This window comes from Oncorhynchus nerka, linkage group LG10, assembly GCF_034236695.1.
Source record: "Oncorhynchus nerka isolate Pitt River linkage group LG10, Oner_Uvic_2.0, whole genome shotgun sequence".
Classification (NCBI taxonomy): domain Eukaryota; kingdom Metazoa; phylum Chordata; class Actinopteri; order Salmoniformes; family Salmonidae; genus Oncorhynchus; species Oncorhynchus nerka.
Window position 1 is genome coordinate 28,609,591 of NC_088405.1, and position 15,306 is coordinate 28,624,896.

At 44.1% G+C, this 15,306-nt stretch overlaps 1 protein-coding gene across 1 annotated transcript in view; it reads right to left on the minus strand.

Moving 5' to 3' along the window:
- LOC115135105 (protocadherin-15-like) overlaps positions 1-15,306 on the minus strand; it is a 265,480-nt gene that overhangs the window by 17,175 nt on the left and 232,999 nt on the right. The window contains 4 exon segments of the mRNA XM_029669390.2: positions 1,221-1,439; positions 3,636-3,812; positions 5,307-5,395; positions 6,244-6,459. Coding sequence (XP_029525250.2) covers positions 1,221-1,439; positions 3,636-3,812; positions 5,307-5,395; positions 6,244-6,459 — 701 coding nt within the window.

A 15,306-nucleotide genomic window follows, 5' to 3' on the forward strand; every position in this document is an offset into this window, starting at 1 on the left:
GGTTGAAGATATCCCTCTAGTAGTGTGGGGGCTGTGCTTTGGCAAAGTGGGTGGGGTTATATCCTTCCTATTTGGCCCTATCCAGGGGTATCATCGGATGGGGCCACAGTGTCTCCTGATCCCTCCTGTCTCAGCCTCCAATAGTTATGCTGCAGTAGTTTATGTGTCGGGGGGCTAGGGTCAGTTTGTTATATCTGGAGTACTTATCCTGTCTTATCCGGTGTCCTGTGTGAATTTAAGTATGCTCTCTCTAATTATCTCTTTCTCTCTTTCATTCTCTCACTCTCTCGGAGGACATGAGCCCTAGGACCATGCCTCAGGACTACCTGGCCTGATGACTACTTGCTGTCCCCAGTCCACCTGGCCGTGCTGCTGCTCCAGTTTCAACTGTTCTGCCTGCGGCTATGGAACCCTGACCTATTTACCGGACGTGCTACCTGTCCCAGACCTGCTGTTTTCAACTCTCTAGAGACAGCAGCAGTGGTAGAGATACTTTTAATGATCGGCTATGAAAAGCAAACTGACATTTACTGCTGAGGTGTTGACTTGCTGCACCCTCGACAACTACTGTGATTATTATTATTTGACCATGCTGGTTATTTATGAACTGTTAAACATCTTGGCCATGTTCTGTTATAATCTCCACCCGGCACAGCCAGAAGAGGACTGGCCTAGGTTTTGGCCTTTCTAGGGAGTTTTTCCTAGCCACCGTGCTTCTACACCTGCATTGCTTGCTGTTTGGGGTTTTAGGCTGGGTTTCTGTACAGCACTTTGAGATATCAGCTGATGTACGAAGGGCTATATAAATACATTTGATTTGATGTACTAAATGGTATACTAAATCTGTGCCATATGCTTTAGCATTATGGAATTTGTTGTGTGTGTGTATATGTATGGGTGTGAGAGAGTGTGAGTAATGGGGTAGTGGAGCCGTGAAGACACACTGTGACGGTCACAATTGGTTTTGGATATTTGTTGCAAATGACTGTTAATTAATTGGCTTTCACAGTGTGTGAATAGGGACATTAGACCGGCGGTGCACGCTGTCAGCATCCTTAATTCGGTGGAGAGAGAGAGACTGGGAGAGTGGTGCTTGACTAAATACCTGGCACCATGCACATTTCCTCAGCCTCAACAAACTACAGTGCTAGCTTTGAAAGGTCACCATGGCCATACACACACATGTTGCCTGTAGCTACGACAAGCGGTTGTGCACTCACTGTTTGTAGGTGACCATGATGATGAGGATGGCGGGGATGCAGCAGAGGATGATGATGATGGCGAGGGCGAGCAACGCCCCCTCTGTGTAGCCCACAGCCTGGGCAGCCTTCTTCACGCTGGCCACGATGTCGGGCGTACGGATCTCCAGGATGCGTCCTCCTTGACCCAGGAACGGCTGGAACTCCTTGTTGATATCCAGCAGCTTCCCGTCCAGAAACCTGCCAGACAGACCAGTCAGTCACACAAGTACGTGGACACCCCTTCAAATTAGTGGATTCAGCTAGTTCAGCCACACCCGTTGCTGACAGGTGTATAAAATTAGCATACATCCATGCAATCTCCATAGACAAACATTGACAGTAGAATGGCCCATACTGAAGAGCTCAGTAACTTTCAATGTGGCACCGTCATAGGATGTCACCTTTCCAACAAGTCAGTTCGTGACATTTCTATTCTGATAGACCTGCCCCGATCAACTGTAAACTCTGTTATTGTGAAGCGGAAACGTCTAGGAGCAACAACAGCTCAGCCGCGAAGTGGTGGGACACACAAGCTCACAGAATGGGTCAGACATCACCTGTCCTCGGTTGCAACACTCACTACCGAGTTCCAAACTGCCTCTGGAAGCAAAGTCAGCACAAGAACTGTTCATCACCAAACTCCATATAAATGCCCATGATTTTGGAATGAGATGTTTGACGAGCAGGTGTTCACATACTTTTGTTCATGTAGTGTACTTTAAGTTTGGATGTAACACCATTTCAACTGCGATTTAAATTGGTGTTGAATCCTAACATAATATATGCGCCTGTTACTTGGCCTTATGCGTACATAAGCATTGATGTCAATAGGAGATTTGTGCAACGCATTCCCTCTCTGCCACACGCTGCATTATCATACACTATATGGACTCTTTATACAAATGAAGAGTACTCGAGTGATTGGTCTTTCATGTGAGTTATCTATAGGCTTCTTTCAACCCTCAAGAGTCCTTATTTCCTTCATTTAGGCAAGAGAGGCACACTCAAGGTGACATCATAACCTCTCCCCCCCCTCTCTCTCTCCATCTCTTTCGCTTTCCCTTTCTCTATGTGAGCTGACAGCAGAAGCACATAAATATAACATGCAATTAACTCTACGCTGCCAGGTGTGAGCTGCATGAACAAAGAGCTTATTTTTTTCCCATCCCTGCTACTTAAACCTCGGCTAGACTCTTCCTCAACAGCCATTGTATCTAAGAGGGGGATTCTTATTGAAGCAACGATAGATGTATCAGCACCTCTATTTAAAATGAACAACGGCTCTCCAAAGCTGGTGCTTGTGATAAGAGTGATGCTCACTAGCTCAGGCTCAGAAACCCCCTTTCTTTATGAGACACGTGTGTCATTACAGTAAAACAGGGCCACCACTAACAGCCAAGGACAGACAGAGAAGTAACGTGCTCAGATTAACTCAACACAAAGCCACTTTACTCAAAGTCACTTTCTTTAAGAGCAGGATTAAACAATAGACTGGTATATGGTTTGAAGAGGAGGGGAACGTAGCCTAACTCGTGCTGTTAAAGCCAGAGTGGAAATGAGTATGGGGCAAAAGAGAGGGATAAGGAGGGAAAAAGAGATATCATGCCTTCCTTCTGTGAAAAGTGGAAGGGTGCGCAGTAGGGGGGAAGGGTTCCTCTAGCATGGTGCCTGTCATACTCTGAGGGGGGCCTGGGCTCCCACAGTGTTGACTCTAACCCTGTCTGAGGGCCAGCGAACATAAGACTAATGGCAGCAACATGGCCCTGGGTGTTTTAACACACACTGCTCTTTCCCCTGACAGGGTGAAAAAGTGTTGCAAAAGCACTTTTTTGCTGGACCATTAAAGCATTTTTGGATACTGCCTCTTAGTGGTAAATGTGTAAAACATTGTTTCTCCTGCTATGTAAGAGGGGGACCCTGGGCTCTGAGGAGTAGATATCTCTCTCCGAATACAGGGGGACTAAAATGCTAAGCTGTCATTTCTCCAGAATGTTGAAACAGCCTCAGGGTGGCTTAGTGGCCACTACTGATGGAATAGCACCTTTTCCTCTCTCTCTCTCTCTCTCTCTCTCTCTCTCTCTCTCTCTCTCTCTCTCTGTCTGTCTGTCTGTCTGTCTGTCTGTCTGTCTGTCTGTCTGTCTGTCTGTCTGTCTGTCTGTCTGTCTGTCTGTCTGTCTGTCTGTCTGTCTGTCTGTCTGTATGTCTGTCTGTCTCTGTCTGTCTGTCTGTCTCTGTCTCTCTGTCTCTCTCTGTCTCTCTCTGTCTCTCTGTCTGTCTCTCTCTCTCTCACTGTCTCTCTCTCTATCTCTATCTCCCTCTCTCGTTAGAAAAAGGGAGAGAAAGATAGAGGAGAGAGATAAAGAGATAGCTATTCATTTCATTGTGTTCACTCACTTAAAGAGCTCCTGACGTGAGATGGCCCTGTTGGTCAGTGGGTCGATGGCGTACACCATCAGGTCTGACTTGGTGTAATCCTCCTGGTCAAAGCCATCTCCGAACCGCCGCGGCCCAATGGATTCCACCACCACCTTAGCTCCTGGGATCTGGTCCTGGATGTATCGCTCCAGAATACTTACGTTTGGGAAACAAAACCATTGTGGTCTGTTCACATTTAAAATAAAGTATAGTACTAGGTATAGCTGAAGCATTAGGCATTTCTACCTTCATATTTCTACAGCCATCTTCACCATGATGTGAAGGCTCTATGAATCATTCAGTAACTACTCTCATACTGTTATTAACAGGTGATGTACAGTAGCGTCGCGAATGTGCTGATCAAACTTTAGCAGTTGTTGCCCTGGTTCACTTCACCTGCATGTGTTGTGTCACCATTTACAAATGATGTCATTGACTTCATAATGCTGAAACACCATACTTTTACTTGTGTGTGACCATATGTGTTTGAGGTCATACTTTAAGTATTTCACTCCCAGCCATAGTTGTTAAAAATGGACACCAGCATGTCTTTTCTCACTGGGTTCTTGGCAAATAAGGGCTTCCATGATCAATTTCAAGCTGAGTGAAATCAGCCGAATGCCAACCCGAATGCCAAGCCTGATGAACAGAGTTCCCAGTTCTGGACCCCAGTAGGACCAAGGAAGACGGGAGGCTTCTCAGATTTGATCAGAATGACTAACTCAACACATGATTTAGTTGTCAAAGCATAGAGCAATCTTAGAGGAGTAGTGCCATTGAAAGGGAGGCTTTAAAACAATTACACCTTATTTTATTATCCTATCTGTCTAAAAACACTGTACTTTCTTCTGTTCTTGCTTCTCATTCATAAACTGATTGAGAATGATTGACTTGACTGTCTATCTGGACAATCAGAGGTTTTACTTGCCCAATCATTGGTTAAGGCAGACAGAACGTAAACAGACAGTGAAAACACGGAGGACCTAAGTTCTGCAACACAGGGATAATTCACAAGATCTACAACTTTATTTTTCCATTGCATGTTTTGTTTCTCAAAACACAGTTGGAGACTACCCAGCAAACTGGGAACATTGCCAGAACATTGGCTAAGATTCCCTGTAGGGAACTGGGATACAACGCAAACAATTTCACGAGCAGAAATGCTCATTTGCACCGTGCGACTTTGAACCAAGTCCTCTTATTCAACAGGAGAAAAAAAAATGAAATGCATTCCACTTTTGTAAGTGGCATGCTGTGGCAATCAAACTGTGACTCTCCACAGGGCTTCTGCTGCTAAACCATAGAGTTATCACTGAGAATGAAAGGGATGGCCTCAAACTTTTAGTTGTAATGCATTTAAAATGCACTTTGGCTTTGGCTGAAAGGAAAAGACAAGGGTGGAGACAGACCCTACTTTACTATACAAATCTATTCCACTGTAGATGCTTCTCAGAATATAGATATTTTTAAGTATGATGCCCTAGTAGAGGAAATGTTCTCGAATGAAAATAAATGTAATACTTTTTAATTCACTCTCCTGTTTCTGTTGAGTGTTGAGGGGCCTTTGGGACCATTAATAGGTTTCCAATTCAACCAAAAATGATCACTGTGAGAATAACGCTGAAAGGAAGTGATTGACTGGTGCCTTACGCAATAAGCTGCTCTTTATTCTCCTCCACGACAGTGGGCGGGACATTGGACACCACCACCTGCATATCCAGCTGGTTGACCACAGACACCTGAGAGAGAGAGAGAGAGAGAGAGAGAGAGAGAGAGAGAGAGAGCGAGAGATATAGTAGTAGTAGATATGGAAGTTTTGTCCATTCATGCTTAACATGCTCCAGGTGGTCAAAATGAGAATCTTATTGCCTGCTTGTATTGGTGCCATGTGGCCATTCTAATGGTGCTTAATATTCGCCGGCACAGAAAATGCACTGGCTCTGGGCTCTGCAGCCAAATCTCCCACACGGTCTCTGTGAAATTACAGTTCCTGTTGAAAATGAACCAGCAACATGGTTAAGCACTCGCCGCTGTCACCCGTTCAGGCGCCGTTCCAACACTTCTTCAGTCTCATTAGAGACTTGTTAGGCTGACATATTAGGAGAACCCCTGACTCCAATAACGGGAAAGAAACGGAAATGTATTGTATAAGTATAATGACACACACATGCACACACACCAATTAGAATGAGCAGAAAACGCACTCCATGCATAGTTTAATTGGATCATCAGCTCGAAGCAGAGGGGTTCTCTGGCATACACATAACACATCTCGTGTCCTGTAACTGCTCTGAATAATTGAATATATTGGAAGCTAAACACAGCCTAGAGAGAAGAGAAAACGTGCCTCATCATCATGTAGCCTCCTAATGAATAACTCATCTCAGAGGAGACTGCAGTCTGACACTAACAAACCCATCAGATGTTGTGGGTGGTTGGGGTATTGGCATCGGTCGTTAAGATCACAGTTGACCGAGGACAAACTTCCAACTGCCAAGCGTCAAAGTCTCACAATCACTTGCCTAACAAGAAAGAGTGTTTGAAACAATGGAGGGATATGTGTTGCTTGAACACACTAGACACTCACCACCACATCAGCGCTGCTGCTCAGGCCCTTTCCATAGTTGTCGGTGGCGATGACTGCAAACTTGAAGTAGGACCTGCGCATGTTGCGGTACATGATGGCCGTCTTGATGATGCCCGTGTACTGCTCGATCACAAAGCTGTCCTGACCATCTGTCGTGGGCGGGATGATCAGCCGGTACGCATTGGCACTGTAGTTCCCTGTATCTGCATCAGTGGCCTGGGGAAAAGTAACACACACACACACACACACACACACACACACACACACACACACACACATAAACACACACATAAACACCAGACTGAGATCTTCTGACATCTACTACATTAACAATGGCAGTTATGTTGAGTGGGTCTCAGTTGTGGTGGCATATTTTGGGACAGAGCTGCTTGACTTGTCGACACACATATACACATAGGATACACACAAATGGAGGGCATAGAATGGAGTATTGAGGCACCTTAGTCAAAACCAACATCATGTAAGTAAGTCGCTCTGGATAAGAGCTTCTGCTTCATGACCAAATAAAGGATGACAGTGCATTTAGATAATTTGGCCAGGAGAGGGGGAACTTGAGTCTCAGAAGCAGGTACAGTATGGCACAGAAATAATTTGATTCTGGCCTTGCTGCCTGTCTGCCAGCCTGCATGCTCAGTCTTTCATCAGTTCTCAAAGTGCCTGTCTGCAGTGACATTGATTAATAGGTACAAATACTTTTTTTCTCTCCAGGATGGAGGGATTGAAGGAGGGAGGGAGGAAATGGAGGGAGGAGTGCAATAAATGACAGGGCTGCCCTATCTCGGTCATTAGATGGAGCTAGATATTCTCAAATAACTGTATACCACTCCATTCAAGCCAACCTAAAAACACACTCATATAAAATAAAGTAGTTTCAGGTGATAAGGAGCCACTCGCCTGCCCTCTGGTCAGTCTCACCTCTATTCCTTGCGAAGAGCACTACTCTAAGCTCTGCTCAACACGACTTGATCCCTGTATCTTGCTTAACTGTTGACCGGTGTGTCGCACAGGTTTTTCAGCTCTCTTCATCTACATTTACATTTGAGATCTTATCCAGTGTGCATTACGTGCACGCATCTTAAGATAGCTAGGTGGGACAACCACATATCACAGTCCAGGCAAGGGAGGGTGCTGTGGGATTATTTAAGATACTCTTCGGAGAGGTAGGGTTTCAGATTATTTCAGAAGATGGACAGGGACTGCTGTCCTAGCTTCAGGGGGATGCTGGTTCCACCATTAGGGTGCCAGGACAGAGAAGAGCTTGGACTGGGCTGAGCGGGAGCTGCCCTTCCATAGGGGTGGGAGGGCCAAGAGACCAGAGGTGGCAGACCAGAGTTCTCTGGTTGGGGCGTAGGGTTTGAGCATAGCCTGTAGGAAGGGGCAGTTCCTCTTGCTGCAAGTATCATGGTCTTGCAGTGGATGCGAGTGTGTGGAGGAGCGGGGTGACATAGGATAACTTGGGAAGGTTGAACACCAGGCGAACTGCAGCGTTCTGGATAAGTTTGATGGCACAAGCCAACAGTGAGTTGCAGTAGTACAGACAGGAGATCTTTTGTGTTGTGTGACTTTACCGAAACGAACATTTTCGGTTCGGGTAATAGTTTGCTTTTTCTTTGGGTGAACCCTTGCTGGCTAACACAAATGCCTCATGGCTAAGCATACACTCGCACACGCATAACCTGGTTAGCCATACTTTTATACCAGAGTTATGGGCCCCAGTACCCATCGGAAACAAACATGCCCAGGCAGCTCTCGACTGAGTCCTGCAAGTTTTGTAAGGTTTTTACCAAATACCGGCCCGTGTCACCTTAAGCAACCCTACTAGCCGTCACGGTGAAAGCTAACAAGCTAACCACTGTCTTGTTTTTTTAGTTCGCCTAGCATTAAGTGGCTTTGTGCTTACTAACCAAACCGGTCCAACCATGCAGTGATCCGGTCCATGAGAGGACTTGAGAGGACCACTAGCTTAGGTCTCTTGAGTCTTGCACGATTTACATAAAGCTCTGTCATTTTTGTACTTATCAACTTTACCAGCCCCACCTACTAGGTTCTTAGGTCCAAGAGACTCAAAACCCAGGTCAGCTACCGCGTCAAGGCTAACCTTACCATCACCTGCCCGGCAGACCCGGATATCGTGGCTACCCGGTCTCCACTTTCTCCCACTACGAGCCAAGGCTCCACATCAGGGAGAGGGGCAGTTCACTAGAGCAAGTGCTAACTGAGTGACCAGTGATGCAGCTGGCTGCAAACCCACAGTCCAAGTCTCAGGACAGAGGCAGACAGTTTGGGGAAGCGGTACTCTGCAGCAGCCGCATCAAATTCCCGCCCTGTGGGGAAGAAAGGGTGCCAGACCAACGGTACACCCCAGCGGCAGAGAGGCAGCCAACCGTCTCCTGGCCTGACACCTCTCGGTGGAGCACAGACCCCCTTCCTCCCCCATCCCAATGGGGGAGAGGCATATCTGTGCTCCTATAACCTTTCCCTTCGTGCAGTGACTAATTTCTATAAGTTCGTTCACAAGGAAGACGGAGCCCACTCTACCCCCTAGTGCCCACCGTGCCACAGCTCTCACCACAGCTCTTTCTCAAGTAGCCGAGGCAGGAACCAAAACTGTCAGTCGCCACCTAGCACTGTCCACGTATCCTAGTGTTTTAACACTGCCCCTTTTAATACATTCAGGGAAGGGCGACACACTATAATGCCACCAGAGGGGTAGTGGTAAAGAGGAAGGTGGTCACGACAGAGACGTCACTCACAGGTTGGGCATGAGGGAAAAGCGAAGTTGTGGGGTCCACAACTCCGCATTGCTCACATATATGACCTCTAACTGCTGACAGTGTTCCTTTCTCTGAAACCATTCCTACCCTCCCTTTGAAATTGTTACATCTTGATCAGAACGGACAATAAGACTGTGGTGGCATACATCAAAACCCTGGGTGGCACTTGCTCCCTGCGCTTACACAGACTATCCATAGAATTATTCTGTGGAGAAGAGCACACCTACTCTGACTACGAGCGACTCATGTCGCGGGAGCTTGAACGTAGGAGCTGACTTGTCCAGATGGAATCCCCATCACAGGGAAGGGAGACCATCTCCAAGTTGTGAAACAGATCAGGGAGAGATATGGTCAAACATCCATAGATTTCTTCGCACAAAAACGTGCACTGCCCGCTGTTCTTTGCGCTAGAAGGAGACGCACCATCGGGGGTAGACGTGTTGGCACACCCTTGGCCGGGGGTGTTCCGTTCCGTTTTTCCTCTTCTAAGCCTCATACTCCCCAGAGTGAGGGAAGAAGGCTCATACCTCATCTTGGTAGCCCTCCATGGCCAGGCAAGCTCTAGTTAGCATAGATCATTCTCCTGCTGTTCTATGAGCCCCGGCAACTCCCGTTACGCAGGGATCATCTGACCCAAGCGAACAAAGACATTTTCCACCCTCACCCTCAAGCTATGGCCCTCTGGGCATGTCCCGTGAGAGTTAAAATCTGGATGTGACAGGCCTGCCTCTCAGTCATTGAGACAATCCAGAGTGCCAGGGCCCCTTCTACACTCTCAATGTATGGAAGCTCAATGTATGGCTTTCTCCACTGTTAAGGTCTAGCCGCTATCTCGGCCTGTCATATAGGCTTTCGCAATAACACAGTGGGAAAACACCACTTGTTATGTCGTATCATGAAGGGGCACTTCGCTCACGTCCATTTTCCAAGCCTCTAGCCCCATCTTGGGATCTGTCTATTGTGCTTGAGGCTATTTCACAGCAGCCTTTTGAGCTGCTGAAATGCATGGAGATGACGTATCTCTCATTCAAGACTGCTTTACTGGTCGGAGGGATAGTGAGGATTTTACGCAAGAGCAACCTCTTGTGCACTGCTCAAGGGCATGTCCTTACAGGAGATTTGTGATGAGGCTTGTTGGGCATCCCCTCATACTTTCATGAGGTTTACCAGCTAGACGTCACTGCACCTTCTTTGGGACACATTTTGTCCTCAGTGTCGGGACGTTCAAGGGTTGATACTTTAAGACTACCTGGCTTCGGAAACCAGGTCTGCAATACAGATTTGGTCATATCCTAATTGTGAGATATCAAAACGAGTAATTGAGGTTCCCAGGTTCTCTGATATTATGAGTGAGATATCTCACCGTATTCCCAATGCTCTCAAGAGCAAAAGGAATAGAGGCATGCTCAAGAATGACAAGAAGGTGTGCTAATGGCTACTTATAATGAGGGGTGGGGCTCACCTCATTCACCACTCGACCTGTCTGTCTCTGACCTATGTGTGTGATTGGTTCTTTGAGGTTCTAGAGTTTCGGTGAATCCCACTTGTGAGATATCTCACACATAATATGTAACTCGTTGCAGGAAACTAGGCATATGTGGCACGTCACTACTTCACAGGAGAGGCATTTGAACATAAACATTTATTATCTATCAAAATTATTTTGAAGGGCAGAAATGCCACCTGGAACATGTGAACTTTCATGTGCCTAAATAACAAATGTGTATGCCATCTGTAAATACAAATACAATTGCTAAATTATGAGCCTAGTTCGTTCAGCCACGGAAAAAGTCAGGAACCTTCCTGCTAGCCATGATTGGCTGAGATAATGTATGGAACGGACATGCTGAGAGATGAGTTCAAATTGATCTACCATGTAGCACACTTCTGTCTATAACATGAGCTGCTCAGTATGTGTAGGTAATCCTTTCTAACGCAGATTTTTTGAAAGATATCAAGAATAGCTACAAAAGTGTTGCTAAAGTTCTCCACTTTCCGGATGACCAAATTTTGAAATCAGTGCACTGCTTGGTGGTATGATGGCTAAAGGAGATGGAGAAAAGTCTGGCGTTTGATTGCATATATCCGGAGGGAGTCGAAAAGATAGAAGGCTGTTGTATAAAACACTTGTCTCCGGATTACATCTTCAAACTAAGGGCAACCATGGCATCCATAACAGAGAGGAAGAAGCATTCATCCATATATACGGGTAAGAGAGTCTAGCTAACTACATTTTCAAATATTATACATTTCTAATTTAGTCAGAAAGTCATTTTCATTGCAAGTTAAAGCATACTGTTAGCTAGCTAGCTAACGTTGGCTGGCTGGCTCACTAGCGAACATTAAGTGTATGATGTGTGTGGTAATATTATTTGTATCTCAGTGACATTTTCATTGCTAGTTACAGCCTAATGTTAGCTAGCTAGATAACATTGAATCTAGTTAGCTACCTGCACAATCACAACTGTAACTTATTTTCTGTAATTAGCTCGCCATTAAATTGTAAATAATTATCTTGTTGCTAGTTTATTTTCTTGTAATAATGAATTCAAATTAGCTAAAGTTAAGACATTTTCAGCTATATTATCATTATTTGAACTGGCTAGCCAGGTAACTTAACGTTAGCTAGCTAGCTAACAAGCTAGAAATTAACCAAAACATTGTTTAGAAAGTTGCTTTTAGTTGCCTGGTTTGCTAGATTGACATATAGTAAATTCATTTATTTTTTCTGGGTTTATTGGTGTTAAAATATACCAGTTATGCTATTTTGGAACACCGGGCCGCTGATGTCAAAAAGCCTGTAGTTTTTGTGTTTATACTTTTTTATAACGATAACGACAAGTTTGATGTCAGATGACAATAGAATGTTTGTGATGTCACTGCGACAACTGTCTACAGACATGTCGATAGACGTAGTATAATGCAGCTTTTGGTCTTAAAATGTTTGGTTGTTCAGTACACTAACGTAATCTCACAGTTTAACACATGACCTCACATGTAAATTCTTAAAGAGATGGGTTAAGAGGCTTAAGAGGGTGTGAATGATGCTGAATGGGTGTAGACAAAGAAGAGCTCTCCAGCCGGTGTACCAAAACATTCTAGGGATATTTTCTCAAAAGTGGAGTTACAAGTTTATTAACTTCGAAAGAAGAATTACTTTCCCATTGTCCCTCAACTGTAGTGTATGATATACCATTTTCTAGCTCTGAATCTCTACTTTTATCCAATGTAAAAAACTTAAAATGTTGCTATATAAGACCAAATCAAGCCGATCGGTCACATATCAGAACCTGGGTTATGAGAGTAACCTTGAGTTCTGCTTTATCCCAATACAGTTTGTAAAAGCACTTGAGAACAAAGGTTCTGAAAAAAATGTGTCAGTGTGCCGTGGCACTGAAAGGAAGAATGGGTTGGAGAATAGACTTCTATTCAGCAATCACTCATGAAATACTCAACAAGACTGTGTACAAGACTTCATATAAAAACATTAATATAAAATTAAGTGATTCTGTTTCAACTCAATAGGCCTACCCTTGGTAAAACCATACGTTCTGAGAAAACCTTTAGCATAAAATTGCGGTTTCTTTGTCATTACCACTGTGCCACATCACCCCCTGCCATCTTTTATTTCCCCCGGCTTCTATTCAAAATGATTTAAAGAAGAATTTGACAGTAAATGAAGCTAATTTATAGACTGTTGAGCCGCCTGCCTTAAAATCATACAAAGATCTCAGACACATCAGATACCATCTGAAGGTCCATCAGAGAGAATGGCATGCAGTGCAAGACAAAGATGGCTGAGACCAAAGCTTGGGGCCACAGCCAAACTGCGTTTAGCATTCATGCTACTGAGGATGATTCAGTATTCTATCTAGACCTGACAGAGTTAACACAACATTCTAAGGAACAAGAACAATGGAAAGATGGAATCGTATAATTAATTCTACAGATAGAGTCTGAGATGGTCTACTAGTTGATGCAGTATTATTGGATACATTTTTACCCCATTTGCAGGTTAATTGTCGATTGTTATAAATGCTTCATGGATTCTTTGTACAGCAGGCAAAATATCTATCTCAGCAACATCTATAGCTGCAAACATCAGAATTGTCCACTGAAATAAATCGAAGGTCAAAGTGTTATAAACAGGAATGCAACAAGGCTATGCGGAGGTAGAGTGCATTTCTCATTTAAACGTACAGTCCTCATGTCATCTATCCTCATCCTCACTTTTCATCTGATTCAACTCAATGAGCCAGTTCTTTCACAGAAATGTAAAAAATGTACATTCTAAAATTACAGTTTCCATTTTCAGAATGGCAAGATCCCTGGTCTGTTCTCACCAAAGCTCAATAACGAACCATCAAGATCATATATGAAATAACCCATATGGAATCATGTAGTAACCAAAAAGGTGTAAAATAAATCAAAATATATTTTAGATTTTAGATTCTTAAAAGTAGCCAACTTTTGCCTTGATGACAGCTTTGCACATTATTGGTATTCTCTCAACCAGGTTCATAAAGACTGCTTTTTCAACATTCTTGAAGGAGTTCCCACATATGCTGAGCACTTGTTGGCTGCTTTTCCTTCACTCTGCAGTTCATCTCATCCCAAACCATCTCAATTGAGTTGAGGTCAGGTGATTGTGGAGACCAGGTCATCTGATGCAGTCCTGTTGAAAAAAAAAACGATAGTCCCACTAAGCGCAAACAAGATGGGATGGCGTATCGCTGCAGAATGCTGTGGTAGCCATGCTGTGAAGCATTTATTTGGGCTGCAATTTCTGAGGCTGGTCACTCTAATGAACTTATCCTCTGCAGCAGAGGTAACTCTGGGTCTTCCTTTCCTATGACGGTCCTCATCAAATCAAATCAAATTTATTTATACAGCCCTCCGTACATCAGCTGATATCTCAAAGTGCTGTACAGAAACCCAGCCTAAAACCCCAAACAGCAAGCAACGCCGGTGTAGAAACATGGTGGCTAGGAAAAACTCCCTAGAAAGGCCAAAACCTAGGAAGAAACCTAGAGAGGAACCAGGCTATGAGGGGTAGCCAGTCCCCCTCTGGATGTGCCGGGTGGAGAATATAACAGAACATGGCCAAGATGTTCAAATGTTCATAAATGACCAGCATGGTCAAATAATAATAATCACAGTAGTTGTCGAGGGTGCAGCAAGTCAGCACCTCAGGAGTAAATGTCAGTTGGCTTTTCATAGCCGATCATTAGGAGTATCTCTACCACTCCTGCTGTCTCCAGAGAGTTGAAAACAGCAGGTCTGGGACAGGCAGCACGTCTGGTGAACAGGTCAGGGTTCCATAGCCGCATAGCCTCATGACAGCGAATTTCATCATAGCACTTGAGATGACAAGGTAAAAAATGATGTTGTTCTGAACATTGTTCCCTGATAGGCCATCATTGTAAATAAGAATTTGTTCTTCACTGACTTGCCTGGTTAAATTAAAACATTTTAAGTAATGATGGACTGTTGTTTCGCTTTGCATATTGGAGCTGTTCTTGCCATAATATGGACTTGGTCTTTTACCAAATAGGGCTATCTTCTGTATACCACCCCTACCTTGACACAACACAACTGATCGGCTCAAACACATTACGAAGGAAAGAAATTACACAAATTATATTTTAACAAGGCACACCTGTTAATTGAAATGTATTCCAGGTGACTACCTCATGAAGCTGGTTGAGAGAATGTCAAGAGTGCGCAAAGCTGTCATCAAGGCAAGAATCTCAAATATAAAATATGTTTAGATTTATTTAAAACCTTTTTGGTTACTAGATGATTCCATATGTGTTATTTCATAGTTTTGATGTCTTCACCATTATTCTACAATGTAGAAAATAGTAAAAATAATGAAAATCCCTTGAATGAGTAGGTGTGTCCAAACTTTGATCGGTACTGTATAAATACAGATAGACGGATAGACGGACACGCAGACAGGCGTGCAGACAGATGTTTAGATATTGATAGATATTAGGTCCCTGACAGTTGTTGGGCCCAACGTGACTGTGAGTGTCACGGAGCCTCAGGTTCCCATCAACTCCTTTTGCCTTCATCATGTCCAGATGAAACTAAGCTCACGGAATAGATTGTAAATTAAGATTTAATATCAGTCATATGTGAAATCCCTCTCTAGCCTTTATAATGTATTAGTTTCATTATATCAGACAGCATACGGAAAAAGCTTCATATCCAATATAGTGTTTGTCTCATGAAAGACTGGACTGAGTTTTTTTTATGCCACAAT